The following is a 21,448-nucleotide window of genomic DNA, read 5'->3' as shown; positions in this document are numbered from 1 at the left end:
AGCCTGGGCATGGGTGCTGATCACTAGTACATACTGTTCACTATTGTCAATAAAGTCCTAAGAACGTCTCCTTGTTCTGATGAGCAGTGTTCTTGTCACTCAGATATGAAACCTTTCTGCACAAGATAAAAGGCGGGTGTCTCAGTCCATGACCTCTTCCCTGTGCTCTGTACAGCCTTCAGCCCACAGTGATGGTATAGCCTCACACTCCCTGGAAATGTTACTGATGCTTGCAGCTTGGCGGTGCTGGTCATTGCTGCCAGAATGTAGTGGGCAGGCGCCAGAGTTCTCTCATTCTCTCTGTGTGCTCTCAGTACCTTTTTTAACGTGGGGCTGGCCCCCATCACTCCAGCATCTGCAACCAGTGATGCTGTGCACCAGCTCCTGAAGGGCTGAGGTGCAGAAGGTGGATGCAGCATCAAATGCGTCTACAAGCAAGCTGCCCTTGGCCAGACAGGAGTCAGACATTCTCAGAGGCTATGTGGAGATCTATGGAATGTCCTCACTGCATGTTGTCATCATCCTCCTGCGATTGAGTGACTATTAGGGCCTCATGACAGGAGCATTCTCACAGAGGGTATTGACGCAGCCATAAGTCGGTCTGGAGTCGAATGTTCAGAACTGCGATGTGAGGATCTATGGGGACATTTCACTGCATGTCATCATCATCCTCCACAAATCTGGCAACAATGAGGGCCTCCCGAGTGTGCTTGCCTCGTTTAGCCAGTGCGAGAGCCTCACCCCTGTCATCGCCACCGAGGACCCCTCACCCTCATCCCCGTCAGTATCCTACTCATCGGAGGAGACATGCAGCTCCTCCATCTCCTCCTTAGCCAGCTCGTCCCTGTTGGAGTGCCAGGTTGTAAAGGGCGTAGCAGATGATGAAGATGCGTGACATTCTCTGCGGATTGTATTGCAGGACTCCACCAGACCGGTTCAAGCACTGGACTACTCCAGCAGTTCCACCAAGTTGAGAGCTGCTGCATAAATCTGATTATAGCGTCGCTCTGCTGCAGTCTGGGGCCACCTCACAGGTGTCATCAGCCATGGCCTCTGCGGGTAGCCCTTGTCCCCCAGGAGCCAACCCTGCAGCTTCTGTGGACCCTGGAAGACTGCAGGGATCTGCATGTGACTCAGGATGTAGGCGTCATGCACAATCCCTGGAAACTGTGCGCATAACTGCAGGATGAATATCTGGTGGTCGCATACCAGCTGCACATTCAGTGAGTGGAAGCCCTTTCGGTTGATGAAGTCCACCGAGTGTAGTGACTGAGGCCTTAAAGCCACGTGTGCAGTCAATCGCACCCTGCACCTGTGGGAATCCAGAGATCAGGGCGAATCTAATGGCCCTTGCATCCTGGCTGTCCTGGTCCTGGGCAAAATGCACAAAGTTGTGTGCCATGGAGAAGATGGCATCTGTGACCTCATGGTTGCATTTCTGGGTGGCACTTGTGAAATCCCACAGAGGACACCTGTGGAGCCCTGAAAGGAACCACTGGCCTAGAAATTGAGCGCTGCGGTCACTTTCACAGCCAGTGGCAATGGATGCCCTCTATGCCCCCTTTAGTGCCAAGTCCTGCAGTAAGTGGCAGATGTGAGCCACCAGGTTCCTAGACATGCACAGTCGGCGGCAGCACTGGTTCTCAATCATCTGCAGGAATGGTAGGTGGTGTCTATAGACTCTGGGTGTTGCTAGGCGCTGACCAGCCATGACTCGCTGTTGCTCCTGGGCATTGTGTGTGGGAGCTCCTGCTGTCCCTTCTTCATGAGGTTGCTGCTCCTGCCTTTGCGCAGCCAGGACCCTCAGTCTCTCTCTCCTCAGTCTTCCATGATCTCTGTAGGCCATCAGGCATACAGCTAGATCACCAGGATCCATGATCCTGACATGGTCCTCCTGCAGCATGAAGGAGTGAGAGAAAGCTGTGGTTATCATGGCTGTACTTAGCCCCTTTTCTTGGCCCTGTGTGACTGCCCCTTAATGCTTCCCGGTGAGTGCTGGCCATCCCTCGGATGGCCAGATATGAATGTGCTGTATGGCTGCCCTGTCAATCTATGACATAGAGTACACTGGTCCAAACCAGGATGCTGGGATTGCAAGGGACTGTGAGCGCCTCCAGCAGTGACTGGTACATGGCCAGTGTTGGCGAGAGATTGTACAATGTGTGCAGTCCAACTGCTCCGTGGACCAGTAAAATGGTGGCGGACTCGAAGTCTGTGCCTGCGGGGTGGTGTGGGGTAAGGTATGGAGCGCTTGGTGGCACATTAGTGCCACCGTGTTGCTTGCATGGGTGGGCAGGTTAGGAGCCCGACCCCAATCATATCACTGTGGCTGCACCTGACCTGTCTCAGTTGCAGAGGCATGGTCAGTTTATACAGGTGTCCCTAATGCGTGGCCACTTCCCTTGTTTACCCTGACCCCCACCTTGATTGTCTGTGTGTGGGATGCAGCGCCAGAGCAGCAGTTGACATCCCCCCCCAACAAGCGTTGCCTCCGAGGCTAGCCAGCACTTGCCCCTGGGACCCCCCCCCATATCACCTCTCCCAGCAGTCGCCTCTGTGGCTGGCCAGCACTTGCTACCGGACACCCCTCCCTGCAGCAGTTTCTTGTGGGGCCAGCCATCACTTTCCCCCGATCCCGTCGGCGTCCCTTAGGCCTGTAAACTACAGGCGAGCTATGGAGAATGCTGGTACTCACACCTCAGTTTCACCCAAAGTGAAGCCCGCCAAGTGCACACCGCCTGCTGTTGTATAACGTGTCAGTGTGCTTTCCTGCCGACATGGACGGACAATGTGGCGGGGTTCCGAGAAGGCGGGATGGCCTTTTAATTATATGCTGATGTATTACAAATAACTCCGCAGCGACTGATGATGGGAAACGCGGCAGGCTGAGTGGACGTTCACGATCTGCCTTCACAATGTCGGGGAGCAGGTCGCGCCATATTTTCCACGCACGCCTCATATCACGCCCACTGCCAGTGGAAAATTCTGCCCTCTTTTTCTGTCCCGCTATCGCTCCCCCTCCTGCTCTCTCTGACAGGCGCCCATGCCCCCCCGCCAGGCGAGCAAGCCTGTGCCCCCCGGCTGGGCCCATGCGTCCCCCTCCTCCCCCACCAGGCCGGCACGCACCCCCCTGCCAGGCGCGCCTGCACAACCTCTTTTGCAACCTCCCTCAATATTCTGGAAGACATATCTTCCAACTTGTAGTTCCATTAACATTCTCAATGCAGCGACTCTTCCACATCCTCCTAATTACTCTCCCTATTTTTACTGTATGCCCTTTAAAAGTAAATTGCTGTAATGTATTCCCTTTTAATCAGGATGTATTAAACCTGTACCTTATCCATCTATTATTTACTGTTGCCCACTGCTGATTTGCTGTTTAATTTTCAGTCATTTAACTTGGCCTTTGGAATGAGTTAGCATTCAGTTCAACAATTGAAACCATGTACAAAACATATTAGTTCTTTGACAAATATGTAATATAATATTGATTTTTGTACTGGGTTTGGATGACTTTAGAGAACATTTCGTTAATATTAATACAGTTGTCTGAATTTTTTCTGTAGGTTGCAGATCGCCTCTTTTCTTCCTTTGGACAAGATATTTTGGATGCATTATATTGGACAGCTACAGAACCTAAAAAGAAAAAACGAGCTCATATTGGGGTGATACCTCACTTCTTCATGGCTGTGCTTTATGTCTGTATCCTTTGGCATAGTCTTGTTAAAGCTTCTGGATTTATTGACCAATTTAACAATTCTGGTTGTTAAAGTAGTAATTAGAAGTTTAAGTTTAGCATGTCGGATACAGTTATTTTGGTGTATAGGTTTGTAAAATTTATTGAAAGTTGAGCTTTGTTATCTGTACCTTTTTTTGTAAGCATCACTTCAGAGTATTAATTACTCTTGTGTCACTTCTTGCTTTCTGTTCTAAAAAGGAACTTGGACACTGTTGGATAGTTTTGAAGTATGATGTAAGTGTAATCAGTGTCATGCACAAGTGTATCAAAGCGAGGGTGTGGGCTAACAAGATGCAGTGGCAAATATAAAATTATACTGTGCCAACATTTGATGTCAAAGTAATCGAGAGCTCAGTGGTGCTCACTGTTATTTCTGAGCAAATGCTACAGCAAATGCAGGCAAGGGCAGATCATGGTTGAACAAGGAAATCCAAAGTTTGATCATAAGATTGTAAGAAATAGGAGCAGGAGCAGGCCATTCGGCCTGTCGAGCCTGCTCCAGTGCACTGTCAGAGATGTGCTGTTCCATCTTTAATTGTGTGAAAATGACATCTTGGTGACTGGGTCACCATTGAAATGTATTGAATGACATCAATTTGCTATTTGTGCAATAGATATGAACTAAACTCGCCATAGAAAGTTGTCTATTCAGTTAAAGTACCCTTTTAGCAACGGGATAAGTCTTGATCACTGCTAAGCAATGTCTCTGTCACTGAAGTTTTTTTTGGTTCATGGGATGTGACCATCGCTAAGGAGGCTAGCACTTCTTACCTATCTCTAAAATCTACTTAACTATTAAATATAATAAATTTAAGATGCCTTCAGGTTTTAATTGTTGGAGATTTTAATAATGTATAATTCAAAATTTTAAAAATTTTCTCTTCTGTTTCTTTTTATCTCAATCAAATCCGTCTTCCCCTTTTTTATTTCTCTGTATCTGATTTTGCATTGAATTGATCCACTCATTCATCCAGAAATTTGCAATTTCTTCTCCGTCCTTGCTTTGCTGTTTTTATGGTCTCACAATGAGATTGGTTAAGGAAATATGCAGTTGCTTTCCCTTCTCACTCAGGTCCCAAATATGCCAAGTTTCCCACTGCAGCATTATCAGCTTGCGCTTTCAGTAACTCTAAAATATCATTACAATTCAACAGGCAAAGACAAGTCTAACTACCCTCGTACAACAAATTATGACTTGGTGCAGGAAAAAAACCTGTTGGACATGGGTTAGAATTCTGCTAAATGCAACCTTTGTTGCATGAATGTAGGGTATCAAAATGAAAATGACGATGCTAGAAGACACCTTTGTGCTGAAAATTTGCTTTTCATATATTTTAAAATGATAAGTTTATTTTAAAAATTATAGATATTTGCTAGAATAATAACATAACTATAAAAATAGTTTAGAGCTTCTGGCATAGACAATGGCCCAATTTGCCTCTTTTCTGTGCTGTAAATTTTCTGTGCTTCCATTTCTCTAAGTTTTTCCTTTTTGTTTTTGTTCTAACCTTAACAAATTTATTACAGTCCTTCATACAATTCTGGTCATGGTGCAAGCAACAACTTTGAATGTTGCTTTTAATTCCCACAACAAGTCATTACTTACCATCATGATGTCGAACAATGTGAGTATTTTTGTTGCCAAAAATTTTCAAACATGGGTTTTTCAGCTTTATTTAACTGCAGTCTGATAATCAATCTAACTTTCAATCTGATTTTTTTTTTGGTAAAGATTCCAAATTTTATAAGCATGTATATTTTAAAAATAGCTGAAATGAATAGATGTCAAATTTGCCTCCGTAAAGCCCAGCATTTTTAAACCATAGAATGACACAAAACAGAAGCAGGCCATTCAAACCATTGTACCTGTGCTAGCTTTTTGGTATAGCTATCCAATTGATCTCACTCTCCTGGTCTCGACCCAAAACCCTGTAATTTTGTTTCCCTTCAAGTATTTACTTGGCTCATATTTGAATGTTCCCATCACCACCCTATCAGACACTGCACTCAGGATCACAGTAATTCACTGTATGAATAAAAGATAAATGCTTCCTGATATCTATTCTGATTATTTTTGCCAGTCACCTTAAATCTGTAGCCTATATAACTGGTCCATCTGCCACTAGAAACAGTTTCTCCCTAATTACTCTATTGAAATCATTCATAATTTTCTAATTTGAAAATGTAAGCCTGTACAGCATTTTTCAATTTGATTAGGACAATATAGCCACCACCACCACCCCCACCCCCAAACCCACTTTCCTTCACCTTCCTTCCTGCCCTCCATTTCTTCTACCCACTTCTTTGGGAAAAATTTTTCCCCCATTAGGGAGGAAGTGCAGGAGCAGGCGCGGGCGGGCGTGCCTCCGATTGACGCCCCCCCCCAATTGGGGGCGCACCGCCATTGTACGTGGGCGTGCCAATTAAGACCTGCCCAGCATGACGTCCGACAGGAAATGCAGGCGAGAGGGGATTCCCTGAGCTGGGAGTGCGCTCTTTCGCACATGCGCGCAGAAGAGCGCACAGATCTCCCTGAGGTTAAGTGCTGCCCCAGGGAGATCAGCTCTGATTTAAAGCTTTCATTAAACATGTTTAAAAATTTTCCCTGCCATGCCCCCTCAAGTGACACTGTCACATGAGTTGGGACATGTCCATAAGTTTTATTGAAACCTTTCTTAAAGATTTAAAAACCCTCATGAAACCTCATCTCGCCCGTGGATGAGGTTTCATGCTTTTTCCGAAGCCTGTCAGGGCTCCTGGCCTGCTGGCCAACCTTAATGCTAGATGGGCAGGACCATTAACGACCTTAATTACTTTTTCAATGGCCTCAATAGGCCGTTAACAGGGCGGTGGGCGCGCAGCTGACTCGGCTGCGCCCCCGCCAGCCTGAAAACGGAAATGATGCGGGGTGATGTCAGGAGTTCCACCCGATGTCATCCTGCATCACTTTACGCATCGGCAAGTGGGCCCCGCTCCCGCTCGCCAAACGGAAGGTCCTGCACCTCTCTTTCTCCCCATCCTTCCCCTGTTTCCTTTTTTCCTCCTGTAGTTCTTGAATTTTTGAAATCAAAATGCTTAGAGCTATTGGAACATTCCAACCAATGAGAACCCTGACAGTAAATTACCTTTTGCATCAAGTATAACCCCAGCCAAGACCTAACCTATGACTGCACAGAATTTGGCATTGTATGTGCTTGACAATTATGTTGCTAAACTGCAGGATTTTATTTTGATTTCGTCTCTTGCAATGATGCTAATTTTAAAAGGCAAAATGCTGCCCCACAAATTGTATTCTTAATCAAAAGCATTAAATCCATGTTGAGTGCATGTTATGCTATTTAATATGTCCAAATTGATTTTTAAACTTTTTTCTTAAACAGTTTGTAGAAATAAAAGGAAGTGTTTTCAAGAAGTTTGAGAAGAACAACCTGTTTCAGATGTCCAATAGTGGTATGTGCACCTCCACAGGTTTAGTTTGTAAAATAATATTTAGCTTAGTTTGAAAAAAAATTGTACCATTAATTTTATGAAATTGGAATCTACTTTCCAGGCTTGATTCAAATTAGGGGGTACAGTTTAGTGCCATTGACATTTTACATGTTAACGGTGCTACATGAATACAAACACAAAACCCATAACAGCTACTGTTAGATTTGGTTCAGTGACTGGGCAGCACTTGCTGAACAATCCTGAGTGCACAAATAGCTACACCAACAACCAATTCGATGAGCATATTATGAGCTCATAATATGCTAATTTCTGCTTGCTAGAAGAGACATACATTCGTACACAGAAACACGTTCTTTGCAAATGAAAGGAATACGTTCAATCCTTGCACCTTTTCTGAATCACCCAGGATTGTGGGGAGCCTATAATTCCGTGTTGCTTTCTCCATGGCAAAGCCTCGGCCAATCGGAGTCAACTTGCCAATCAATCTCACTTTTTTTCCTGTAGTATAAATTGTTGCGATCATTTGAAATTTGATATTCTTGTGTTTGTCCTGATGAGTGCAAGATGAAAAGCTTTGGCAATATGTCCCTTTTCAGCAATATACAAATACTAGTTTCTGCTCCGGGTGCAATGGGGAAATTGCAGCCAAAATGCACTTGAAATTGCGCTGTTAGTTTACACTTCAAATTTATGCTTAAAGTGATTTGCATAATCACAAACTGGATTAGATCGAGGGTTGGCATGGAAGGCTCTAATTTTCTAAAGGCACAGAAATTAAGAGACATTGCACACACCCTATGCCTTTATGCTGGATGCCACCACTTCCAAATCATCCCCATTTTTACATAGTCCCAGAAATCAACTGCTGGTGGAAACCTATTTAAAGGACAAAATAAGATCAAATGGTTATAAAGCCATTTCCACACATTTTCTTAATTTTTTTGAGTCGGGGTGGTTGTGCTTCCACTTAGACTTACATTAGCCTTAATGTGCTTGCATTGTTGCTTTATTTTTTTCCTTCCAGCTCTAATACCACTTGTGGGTATGCTCCTACATGTGAGCTATTTGGAGTTGGAAGAAGATGACAGATAGAAGGTTGGCAGGTTGGTCAGGCTACTTTAAACACGTTCTCAGTTTGCCCTCCCACCTGTAGCTATGAACGTATGCAGATAGTTTGGCAGTAAATTACTGCACCAGAGCCTCCTTGTGTTGTCTTTCTACTGCTACAGATGTGTTTGGAAGCCTGATTAAATTTTATTGCATGATTCACTAGGAGCTCTGCAGCCATGCTTTTAGTGATATGCATGAAAGAAGCATTGCCATGGTGATCATCAGTTAGCAAAGATGCCAAGATGTCAATAACCATACCTGCAGACATTATTACACCTATCTGCTAACGAATCTGCCAGGGCTAGCAGAGAACTAGATGCAGAGCTGTACTATTTGCTTGAAGGACACCTGCTGCCAACATCCACTGTAGCAATAGCATGGCCAATGTAGGCTTTTGTCAGCGGCAGCTAAATGCATCCTTCCGTTACCTTCCACAGCATGCAGTAATGCTGACCTAGGGAGATGATGCTCCAGAGGATGCCACAGAGTTACCCTTCTCTCAGTTGACTCCTGCAGCACCATCTGTACTTGAGCAGCCACAAAATGGTATTGTGTGGTGTGCTGCTCCTCTTGTTTTGTCTGATTTTGGATTCCTTTCCCCTTGTTTTTATCATCTATAAATTGCCATCCTCCTTTTTGAGCCATGAGGATGTTGTCAATGGATTAAAATACTTTTTTAGCCTTTTCAGCACCTTCCAGAATTTTGGTGTCCTGTTTCTGCCACTTTGCTCTTAATTATCTGCAATCATTGAATTTCATCTACATGCAGTTTTCTGCCCCACCACTAGTGTGCTCCCTGCATCCATCTAAATCTGCATCTTGAGATGTGAATAAATATGTGAATACAGCCTATGAAACTTGAATACAATTTTGGATTAACATTCTGATGAGATTTGTGCCAGGATAGAACTGACCAATTAATAAATGAAAAAAAATTAGCCTCTGAACATGCATTTCTTAGTCACCGTTACTTCGTCCTGAAGCTTCCACCATATTTGCCTGTTGTGTCTAATCCAAAATTTCTTTACTTAAATCTGAGTCCTAATATGTTCTCCACTTCAAGCTAACTCAGTCTCTTAAGATTTCCTCTACCATTGACCCCTGCTGATACCCTGAACCCTCGTCACACAATTTTGAGACTGAACTGACCTGAGCCCCAGCCTCTCATAAGAAATGACATGGAAATCTATTTGTCACCGCAGAAAGAAAAAGCTGTAATCCTGTGTCACCAGGGCCTAGCTTGAAATTGGGTCAGAGGTCTTAGCACTTTAAAAGAGATAAACCAACTTAAGACCAGTTTCCAGTCACCACTGAAAAGCGGCTTTTCTTTATGGCAAGGATTTGCTACTAAAGTTCCATAGGTTTTTTGGCGTCTGTATATTTAAACTGCAAACTGCATTTGTTTTAAATAGTACAAGATTTTCCAGTTTACTGTTGAAGAATCCTTTACCTTCTAAAACATTTCTCCACGTTACCAAATCTGGAACCTTATTCAACACCCCATTACACTTCACACTCATAACCTGTACTGCTACTTTCATACTTGTAATACTTAGTGCTCTTGGTATCAATAATACTGAAGACCGCTGATTTACAGATTTCACGTACAATACCTTCATAATCATGGATAATGACCTTCAGTAGTACTAACACAATACTGAACAATAATAAAAATGGTCAACACTGGCCCTTATACATTGTGTGTTACCTAAGATAATATGGCATGACCTTCAACTCATGAGTTAGCGATTCCTCAGGAAATTCAGAATTCCCCATTATATATTTATTTACTACTTTTAAGCACTTACTGTCCACAAATCCTTTCTGTTTTCAGGATTTTTGAACTTTAACGTCAAATTTATGATAACTGTGCAAACGTTTACACAAGTGATTTCCAATTAAAATTAAAGTCAATAGGAATTGGGGGTGGGGGTCGTAACTTCTCACTGGCTAGAATCATACCTAGTGCAAAGGAAGATGGTTGTGGTTGTTGGAGGGCAATCATCGCAGCCCCAGGACATCAGTGAAAGAGTTCTTCAGAGCAGTGCCCTTGGCTCAACCATCTTTAGCTGTCATGTCTGCAGTCTCATTGAGACATCTGCTTCCCTCGCAACTTGCCTCTTGCCACCAGAGCTTGGGTGGAATTTTACAGCTCACCATGAGTGGGCTGGCAATCAGGGAACTGTAAAATTGGATGCCATGGTGGTGATGCTGTGCCTGTCACCTACCTGCCTCTGCTGGTATTGTGAAAAGGGTAGCTGGGGTGTGGCTTTAAGTGGCCAATGGCTACTGAAGGACCTCTTCCTGCTGCTGCTAGTATTTTACCAGGTGGGTGTCCCTCCTGTTTGGACACCCTGTGTCCAACAGAGGTCCTCCCTCAAGGTAGTTCCCACCACCCCCCTTCCCCCCTCCATCCCTGCATGTTACCTACTCCATGCTGAAACTGACCCCTTTATATCCTTCACCATGGCCTGCCAACCTGGACCTGGTGAAACACTCCAGACTTACTTAGATTTCCAGCTTCATGTCTCCTCTTTGTTGGGGACTAATTGTAGTCCCAGCAGTGGCCATCGCTCCCGGTGGCGTTGCTGGGATCAGAGAGCTGCCAGCCATTTGGCCACCAGCTCGCAGAGGCAGGTCTTCTTCCCAGATGGGAGTGGCCCAGCAGCTGTTAAAATTGTTGCGGGGTGACCCTGCCATGACTTTACAGCCACGGTGAGGAGCCACTACCTCCATGTTCCAGGTTTAGCGCTTTGACTCCCACAAGTTCCTCAGGCTTAGCTTTATAGTGCACTTTGTAAATGCTGGTTCTTGGTTTTAATTGGATTACTGACTTTGAAGTGTGGGCATGAGATTTCCTAAGGGTTTTCTCAGAAGCTAGTGGAAGATCTTGCCAGCTAAATTGTATAGGCTTTAAATGATGGGGCCGTCTGAAAATCTGAGGTTAGGAGAGGAAATTAAACGTTGCTCCTTCCAGTTCTCAGCCCAAGTATTCTTCTTGCTGTTTTTTCTCTTCTTTACCCACCTTGCCAGATCCCACCTTGAGTACTCGTATTTCTTCCTGCTCCTGACCCTTTTTCTTTCCTTCTCCCTTCTATCACATCCTGCCCCTTGCTGTATCCCTCCTCAATCAGTACCACATGTTAATTGCTGGAAAATGTTATCTGTGACCCATTCCTGAGTGAGTCACTAACCTGACCCTAATTTATCATGCTTATGATTTTAGTTGCATTTTATTTGAAAAATAAAGACATGTTACTACTATCAAAGGAAGTGGTGATCAAACGACCTCCCTTTGCATCCAATTCTGAGAAATCAAGAAAGGAAGAATGTTCCTCTGTCTGGAGGCAAACAGAGAAAAATTGAGGTAGCTCTCCAGTATCTGGCCTGAGTTATGGGGGGGGAAAAACAGTGAAGCTTGGATTTTCCAGCCTAGGCACCTGATGCCTGAGGGTCTGCAAGATAGTAAGGGGATGTCAGAGGTAAATCTGGAACATTTCTGTAAACTAAATTGCGAGTGTAGGAAAAGGGGGGAGTACATATTAAAACTTGTAAAAGATAAATTTAAAACTGATAGCGGGAATTTCTTCTAAAAGGATGATCAATATTTGGAATCAATTTCCAGATTGAGCAGTTAAGGTGAAAGCCCTGGAGAAATCAAAGAATCAATTAGATAGGAATCTAGGACATAGAAACATAGTAATAGGAGTAGGTCATGCAGACTCTTGAGTTTGTTCCACAATTCTGTTAGCTTTTTTGCTAATTTATAATTTAACTCCATCTATTTCCTAGATTCCAAAATCTTCCTCTGTTTTAAAATTTTCAATTAACATAGCTTCAACAGTTTTTTGTGGGGGTTGCAGAAGGTTTGTATTGGGAGAAAAGAGTTCCACATTCCCACTAGCTTTTTGTGAGGGAAAACATGTTTTTTGACATGGGGCTGCATCTTCCGGGCGGGGCCAACACGGGGTGACATTTGGCGAGCATCCCGACGTCACCTCATGCCATTTACATTCTCAGGTCGGCGCGCGCAGAGCCGAGTCGGCTGGGCGCCCGCCGACCTGTCAACGGCCACTTAAGGCTGTCAATAAAGTAATTGAGGTAATCAATGGACCTGCCCGTCCAACCTTAAGGTTGGCGGGCAGGCTGGGAGCCCAGGCGGGCTTCTGAAAAAACATGAAACCTCATCCACAGGTGGGATGAGGTTTCACGAGGGATTTTAAATGTTTACGAAATGTTGAATAAAAGAAATTGACGTGTCCCAGCTCATGTGATAGTGTCACATAAGGGGACATGTCAGGAATTTTTTTTTCACTTCTAAAAAAAGTTTTGAAACTTCCAACAATCTCTCTGAGGGAGATCTGTGTACTCTTTCGTGTACATGCGCGAAAGAGCGCACTCCCGGCTTAGGGAATCCCCCCGCCTGCAAGGGAGCGCACAGCGCTTCCGAGCGGACATCATGCTGCGTGGGCCTTAATTGGCCCGCCCGCGTAAAATGGTCGCATGCCCCCGACCGGGTGTGTCGATTGGGAACCCGCCCGACAGGGGGGAGAATTTTGCCCATGAATCCTCAACAGCCTAGCTTTAATTTTGAGGTTATGCCTCTGGTTCTGGATGCCCTGGAGGATATCGTTTCTCCTTATCTATCCTATCAAATGCCTTAATCATCTTAATGCTTCAATTTGATCTTCTGCATTCAAGGTAATGTGAGCCTAGTCTATTCCATTCCTCTGTCCTCCATAATCTAACCTGTTTAGCCCCAGCCACTTGAGATAAAAGCCGATATCATGATAGCCTTTTTTTAATACCTGTCAATTAGCGTTTAGTGATTTCTCTACATGGCCCCTAAATCTCTCTGCTCATTCACAGTTCCCAGATTCTCCTCATTTTATAAAATAATCTGATTTATCTTTCTTGAGTTTGAATTGGATGACCTCACACTTTTCCACATTGAACTCCATCTGTCACAGTTTTACCCACTCACTTAATCTATCAGTATCCCTTTATAACTTTCCAATCCCATCTACACTTTACTGTGCCACTTCACTTAATGCTGTTAGCAAACATAGATAAACAGCTCCCTTCCTTCATTGTAATAGTTTCTAAATATAGTGAAAAGCTGAAGTCCCATCTTGTTGGACATGACCAGTCACATTCTGTTAATTTGAGTACATATTCATTATCCCATTATCCCCATTCTGTGTCCTACCTCTTAATCAAATCCCTATTCAAGTCAATAGAATGCCTAAACAGGTGGGGGACTGTAGGGTTTTTGTGGATGGATGAATTAAAATGAGTTTGCTTATCTGTAAAGATCTTGAGGGGAAGGGGGAACAGTCTTCCAGATAAGGCTTGTGGAGTGAAGGTGATATTGAGTTGATGGCCAGTTGAAATTGGGTGTCCACAGGAGATGGGGTATGATTGAGTGAAGGAATAGTTGCAGTGGAAAATAAAATTATGGTAAATATGGGATCATTTGTCCAAAATATCTTTCTAATCCATGTGTATTTCCTTTAATCTGTGGGATTTTATTTTGGGGACACTTTAAATTGTTAATTACTAAATTCTTTTGAAAGAGCACTTGGAGCTTCTTAGTAAAAATTATAAAATTATTAGTATCCATGCAAATTATGAAGGTACAGAACCAATACATCTTAGGAGTTATTTTACACTATCATTTAATGTAGGAAAAAATCTGTTTTGCAGATATCCGAGAGAGGTTCAACAACTATGTTCTTCTGCTGATTGTTTGTTTGAGGAATATGGAACAATTTTCATGGAACCCAGGTATAAAAATTACATACAGTTGGCTTCAGTTTTCTCAGACTGGTGACTCTGCTTCTTGTCTATTTTCTTTGCAGAATAACACATGCTTCAATCTAATAATATTTAACTCCCGTTTTGTTGCAATTTGAATTGTTTAATTCAAGTATTTTTAGGTGCATTAACTGCCAAAATAGATAATTTTCAATAACAGTTTACTTGAGTAGAGTCAGTATGGAAATAGAAGTGTAGATTTACCCCCACTTGGGTTGTGGCAGAAATTAAGAAACTCTTTGGGAGTGAATTCATGTAGGAGTTCATCTCATCTGCTGTAATGATTGAAGAGGAGTTGCAGAACCCCTGAGAAAAATTGTTTCTGCAGCTTTTCTGTTAAAGTTTCTGCCAATGAACAGAGGAGCCACTATTGAAATTCACCCACTTAATTTAAATTGTGTTGTATTTGTCTACAATTTCTCCTTATTGTCTGAAAGCTATTATACTTTAGTATGCACCTGTATTTTATTTCTTTGTAGTTCATTGAGTTTTATCATCTTAGTGTAAAGATTTGGGTCTAAAGAGAATTTCTTTTAAACACATTATTACACTTAGGCTATTATCTTATATAATTATATTATCTAGTATTGCTGAGAAAGATGAAAGTACATTTGTATTGGTATGGGTATAAGACAAACTGAAAACATGTGAATTAAAGTTAAAACAATATTAGAAAGAAAGCAAGACTTGTATTTACATAGCTCCTTTCACAACTGCAGATCGCCCCAAAGTACTTTACAGCCAGTGAAGTATTTCTGAAGAGTGGTCACTGTTGCAATGTAGGAAACGTGACAGCCAATTTGTGCAGAGCAAGCTCCCACAAGCAGTAGTCTAATAATGATCAGATAACCTGTTTTAGTGACATTGACTGAGGGAAGAATATTGGACAGGACACAGTTGATAGCTCCGCTGCTCTTCTTCAAAGTAATGCCGTGGGATCTTTAACACCCATCTGAGAGGATAGGTGTTCCTCAGCTTAATGTCTCATCTGAAAGATGGCATTTGGGCAATGCAACACGCCCTCAGTACTACACTGGAGAGTTAGCCTTGATTTTCCTGTTCAGTTCCTGGAGTGAGACTTGAACCCTCAACCTTCTGAATCAGAGGCAAGAGTGCTACTAACCGAGCCATGGCTAACATTATTAAGATATCTATGAGCATAATTTGTTTTCTTTTGATAATTTCATATTACATTATAATGTGTAAGTTTTGAGTTGACAGTTGCAAACTGACTAGAATAGCAAGGCCTCTTCCATGTGACCTTCCGGCAATCATTGTTCTCTTGGAGCATTCACAATTCACTTAGCTTTCCTTAAATACTTAACCTTTACAAGATAAATCTGAACATTTGCTTCTTTTAGCACATCAGGCTCCTTCCAAGGCAAGTTTCGAACCTAAGCCATAAGTCCATTCTAATTTTTAGACACAACTATTAACATTATCCAAATATTCATGGAGGATGAAAGAGTGAGTTATTGGATCACCTGCTATTTGGAAATCATGTGGTTGAATCGCTAAAGCAATTGTCGAGTTATCTTAAATCTTTGAGTGTAATTTATTATCCATGTCTGTAGATCCCCACTTCTGACTGTACCTGGCGTAATTGGATATCTAATTTTTAAAAAATATTTCTTTGCATAACTGAGATAGTCTATAGGCTTTCCCTGGAATCTTAACTGTTGACACCATGGGATTGGAGCCTTTATTCATGTGGTCACCCAGTAATTGTAATACCTGAAAACCAGACAACAGAAGTCTGATTTCAGTTGCTGGTGCTTAATTTGCAGAACAACTTGGCTCGTAAGAACGTACGAACATACAAAATTGGAGCAAAAGTAGGCCATTCGGCCCCTCAAGCCTGCTCTACCATTTAATAAGATCATGGCTGATATGTTTATGTTTCGAATTCCATGTTCCCATCTACCTCTAATAACCTTTGATTCCCTTGTCTAACAAGAATCTATATATTTCGGCCTTAAAAATAGTCAATGACTCCTCCTCCACTGCTTTGGAGACAGAGTTCCAAAGTCGCACAACCCTGAGAAAAAAATTTCTCCTCACCTCTGCCCTAAAAGGGCAACCCCTAATTTTAAAACAGTGTCCCCTAGTTCTGGACTCACCCACAAGAGGAAACATCCTTTCCATATCCACCTTGTCAATACTGTTCATCTTATATACTTGAAACAAACCACCCCTCACTCTTTTAAACTCCAGTGGAAACAAGCCCAGCCTGTCCAACTTTTCCTCATAAGACAACCTGCTCCTTCTAAGTATTAATCTAGTAAACTTCCTCTGAACCATTTCCAATGCATTTACATCCTTAAGTGTTCAAGATGTGGCCATGCCAATGTCCTGGTTAACTGAAGCATAACATCCTTACTTGTGTTCAATCCATCTTGTAATAAAGGATATCATTCCATTAGCCTTCTTAATTACTTGCTGTACCTAACTTTTTGTGACGTGTCATGCACTAGAACACCTGGATCCCTGCACCTCGGAATTCTGCAGCTGTTCTCCATTTAACTAATACTCTTTTTTTTCATTCTTCCTGCCAAAGTGAACAACTTCATATTTTCCTACATCATACTCCATCTGCCATATTTCTGCCCACTCACTCAACCTATCTATATCCATCTGAAACCTCCTCCTGTCCTCTTCAAACCATAATTTCCTACCTACCTTTGTGTCATCTTCAAATTTAGTTATCACGCCTTCACCCATCTCGTCTAAGTCATTGATATAAATTGTAAAAAGTTGAGGTCCCCGCACAGACTCCTGCGGGCTTCCACTCGTCACATCCCGCCAATCAGAAAAGGACCCATTTATACATACTCTGTTTTCTGCCAGCTAGCCAACCTTCTATTCATGTTAATATGTTACCCCTTACACCATGAGCTTTCATTTTCTGCAATAGCCTTTGATGTGGCACCTTATCATATGTCTTCTGGAGATCCAAGTGCAGTATGTCTACAGGCTCCCTTTTATCCACAGCGCATGTTAATCCCTCAAATAACTCAAATAAGTTGGTTAAACATGATTTCCCTTTCACAAAGCCATGCTGACTCTTCTGGATTATCTTGAGTTTCTCAAAGTGCCCAGCTATAACCTCCTTAATGATAAATTCTAACACCTTCCTCACGACAGACGTCAAGCTAACTGGCCTATAGTTTCCTGTTTTCTGCCTCCCTCCCTTCTTAAATAGAGGGTTATATTTGCTACTTTCCAGTCTGATGGAACTTTCCCAGAATCTAGCGAATTTTGGAAAATTAACACCAATGCATCTACTACCTCATTAGCTACCTCTATTAAGACCCGGAGACTTGCCAGCCCACAGCTCCATCGGTTTATTCATAGCGCTTCCCTAGTGATTGTAATTTCATCAAGTTCCTTTCTCCCTTCCACCTCCTGATTTACAGCTATTACTGGAATTTATTTTTATCCCCTATAGTGAAGAAAGAAGCAAAATATTTGTTCATCTGCCATTTCATTATTATAATTATTACTTTATTTTTTTAATTCATTCATAGGATGTGGGCTTCGCTGGTTGAGCCAGCATTTATTGCCCATCCCTAGTTGCTCTTGAGAAGGTAGTGGTGAGCTGCCTTCTTGAAGTGCTACTGTCCATGTGGTGTAGGTACACCCACAGTGCTGTTAAGAAGGGAGTTCCAGGGTTTTGACCCAGCGACAGTGAAGGAACGGCAATATATTTCCAAGTCAGGATAGTGAGTGACTTGGAGGGGAGCTTCCAGGTGGTGGTGTTCCCATGTGTTTGCTGCCCTTGTCCTTCTAGATAGTAGTGGTCGTGGGTTTGGAACAAGCTGTCGAAGGATCCTTGGTGAATTACTGCAGTGCATATTATAGATGGTACACGCTGCTGCTACTGTGTGTTGGTGATGGAGGGAGTGAATGATTGGGTGTGGTGCCAATCAAGCAGGCTGCTTTGTCCTGGACGGTGTCAAGCTTCTTGCATGTTGTGGAAGCTGCAATTATTCAGGCAAGTGGGGAATATTCCATCACACACTTGACTTGTGCCTTGTAGATGCTGGACAAGCTTTGGGGAGTCAGGAGGTGGGTTACTCATTGCACGATTCCTAGCCTCTGACCTGCTCTTGTAGCCACAGTATTTATATGGGGGCTAGTCCAGTTTAGTTTCTGGTCAATGGTAACCCCCAGGATGTTGATAGTGGGGGATTCAGTGATGGGAATGCCATTAAACGTCAGGGGGCGATGCTTGGATTATTCTCCAACAAGAGAGGTCATTGCCTTATACTTGTGTGGCACAAATGTTACTTGCCACTTGTCAGCCCAAGCCTGCATATTGTCCAGGTCATGCTGCATTGGGACATGGACTGCTTCAGTATCTGAGGAGTCGCTAATGGTGCTGAACATCATGCAAATTATCAGCGAACATCTCCACTTCTGACCTTATAATGAAAGGAAGGTCATTGACGAAGCTGCTGAAGATGGTTGGGCTGAGGACGTTACCCTGAGGAACTCCTGCAGCCACAACCACCGTCCTTTGTGCTAGGTATGACTGCAACCAGCGGAGAGTTTTCCCTCGATTCCCATTGACTCCAGTTTTGCTAGGGCTCCTTGATGCCACACTCTGTCAAATGCGACCTTGATGTCAAGGGCAGTCACTCACACCTCACCTCTGTAGTTCAGCTCTTTTGTCCATGTTTGAACCAAGGCTGTAATGAGGTCAGGAGCTGAGTGGCTCTGGCGGAACCCAAACTGAGTGTCAGCGAGCAGGTTATTGCTAAGCAAGTGCCGCTTGATAGCACTGTTGATGACCCGTTCCATTACTTTACTGATGTTGGAGAGTAGACTGATGGGGCGTTAATTGGCCGGGTTGGATTTGTCCTGCTTCTTTTTTGTGTACAGGACATACCTGGGCAATTTTCTGTGTAGCCAGATAGATGCCAGTGTTGTAGCTGTACTGGAACAGCTTGGCTAGGGGTGCGGCAAGTTCTGGAGCACAGGTCTTCAGTACTATTGCTGGTATATTGTTAGGGTCCAGTATCCAGTGCCTTCAGCCGTTTATTGATATCACGTGAAGTGAATTGAATTGACTGAAGACTGAAGACTGGCATCTATGATGCTGGGGACTTCCCTTTCACAAGGCCAGGATAGATCATCCACTTCTGGCTGAAGATTGTTGCGAATGCTTCAGCCTTATCTTTTGCACTGATGTGCTGGGCTCCTCCATCATTGAGGATGGGGATATTTGTGGAGCCCCCTCCTCCAGTGAGTTGTTTAATTGTCCACCACCATTTACGACTGGATGTGACAGGACTGCAGAGATTAGAACTGATCTGTTGGTTGTGGGATCTCTTAGCCCTGTCTATCACTTGCTGCTTATGCTGTTTGGCACACAAGCAGTCCTGTGTTATAGCTTCACCAGATTGACACCTCATTTTAAGGTATGCCCGGTGCTGCTCCTGGCATGTCCTCCTGCACTCTTCATTGAACCAGGGTTGATTCCCTGGCTTGATGGTAATGGTAGAGTGGGGGATACGCTGGGCCATGAGGTTACAGATTGTGTTTGAGTATAATTCTGCTGCTGCAGATGGCCCACAACGCTTCATGAATGCCCAGTCTTGAAGTCTATCCCATTTAGCACGGTAGTAGTGCTGCACAACATGATGGACGGTATCCTCAATGTAAAGATGCAACTTCGTCTCCACAAGGACCGTGCGGTGGTCACTCCTACTGATATTGTCATCGATAGATGCATCTACGGCAGGCAGCTTGGTGAGGATGAGGTTGAGTATGTTTTTCCCTCTTGTTGGTTCCCTCACCACCTGCTGCAGATCCAATCTAGCAGCTATGTTATTTAGGACTCGGCCAGCTCGGTCAATAGTGGTGCGACTGAGCCACTCTTGGTGATGAACATTGAAGTCCCCACCCAGAGTACATTCTGTGCCCTTGCCACCCTCAGTGCTTCCTCCAAGTGGTGTTCAACATGGAGGATCAGCTTAAGGAGAGCGGTAGGTGGTAATCAGCTAGAGGCTTGCTTGCCAAGGTTTGACCTGATGCCATGAGACTTCATGGGGTCCGCAGTTGATGTTGAGGGCTCCCAGGGCAGCTCCCTCCCGACTGTATACCGCTGTGCCGCCACCTCTGCTGAGCCTGTCCTGCCGGTGGGACAGGACATACCCAGGGACAGTGATGGTGGTGTCTGGGACATTATCTGTAAGGTATGATTCAGTGAGGATGACTGTGTTAGGCTGTTGCTTGACTAGTCTGTGAGACACTCTCCCAATTTTAGCACTAGCCCCCAGATGTTGGTAAGGAGGAATTTTCAGCGTCGACCGGGCTGAGATTGCTGCTGTTGTTTCCAGTGCCTAGGTCGATGCCGGGTAGTCTGTCTGGTTTAATTCCTGAATTATCTACTATTAGTTCCCCACTGTCACGCTCTAGAGGACCAATACTCAACTTTACTTACTCTTTTTACCTTTCTTAATATCTGTAGAAACTCTTGCTATCTGTTTTAACATTTCTAGCGAGCTGCTTCTCATACTCTAAGTTCTTTCTCCTGATTAACCTTTCAGTCATTCTTTGCCGTTCTTTATATTCTGACCAATCATCTGACCTGCCACTCATCTTTGCGCATTTATATGCTTTTTCCTCAAGTTTGTTGCTTTCCTTAACTTCTTTAGTTAATCACAGATGGTGGGTTCTTTCCTTAGAATTTTTATTTATAGCAGGAATATACTTATCTTGAGTATTCTGAAATATCCCCTTAAATGTCTGCCACTGCTTCTCTATTGATCTATCCTCTAGCCCAGTATCCCAGTTCACTTCAGCTAGCTCAGCTTTTATGCCCACATAGTTGCCCTTATTTAATTTTAAAATACTAGTCTTAGACCCACTCTTCTCCCTTTCAAGCTGGATGTAAAATTCAATCATACTGTGGTTGCAACTACCGGGGGGTGCCTTCACTCTGAGGTCATTAATTAATCCTGTCATATTACACAATACTAAGTCTAATAAGACCTGCTCTTTGATAGTTTTTAGAGCAGCACGTTCTGGAACCAGTCTCGAAATCATTCCATGAAAACCTCATCCAGTCTACTACTGCCAACCTGTTTTCTCCAGTTTATATGTAGATTAAAATCACCCATGATTATTGCTCACCCTTTATCACAAGCACCCAATATTTCTTCTTGTATACTTTGTCCTACATTGTGGTTACTGTTAGGGAGCCTGTAGACCACTCCCACTAGTGACTTCTTTCCCCTACTATTCCTCATCTCCACCCAAACCGATTCTACATCCTGATCTCTTGAACAAAGGTCATCTCTATTACTCAAATGTCATCCTTCATCA

General features: G+C 43.5%; 1 protein-coding gene across 2 annotated transcripts in view; it reads left to right on the top strand.

The window, feature by feature from the left end:
- The window catches only part of tapt1b (transmembrane anterior posterior transformation 1b), a 155,597-nt gene that overhangs the window by 41,973 nt on the left and 92,176 nt on the right, over window positions 1–21,448 (top strand). For both annotated transcript variants that reach the window (XM_078545163.1, XM_078545172.1), the window contains exons 5-8: window positions 3,567–3,702; window positions 5,267–5,364; window positions 7,120–7,189; window positions 14,006–14,086. In XM_078545163.1, coding sequence (XP_078401289.1) covers window positions 3,567–3,702; window positions 5,267–5,364; window positions 7,120–7,189; window positions 14,006–14,086 — 385 coding nt within the window. The remainder of the gene's footprint in view (window positions 1–3,566; window positions 3,703–5,266; window positions 5,365–7,119; window positions 7,190–14,005; window positions 14,087–21,448) is intronic.

The sequence above is a fragment of the Cetorhinus maximus genome, chromosome 1 (assembly GCF_964194155.1).
Source record: "Cetorhinus maximus chromosome 1, sCetMax3.hap1.1, whole genome shotgun sequence".
NCBI classification, from domain to species: Eukaryota; Metazoa; Chordata; class Chondrichthyes; order Lamniformes; family Cetorhinidae; genus Cetorhinus; species Cetorhinus maximus.
The sequence above is the reverse complement of the archived record's forward strand: the minus strand, read 5'-3'. Positions and strand labels throughout refer to the sequence as shown.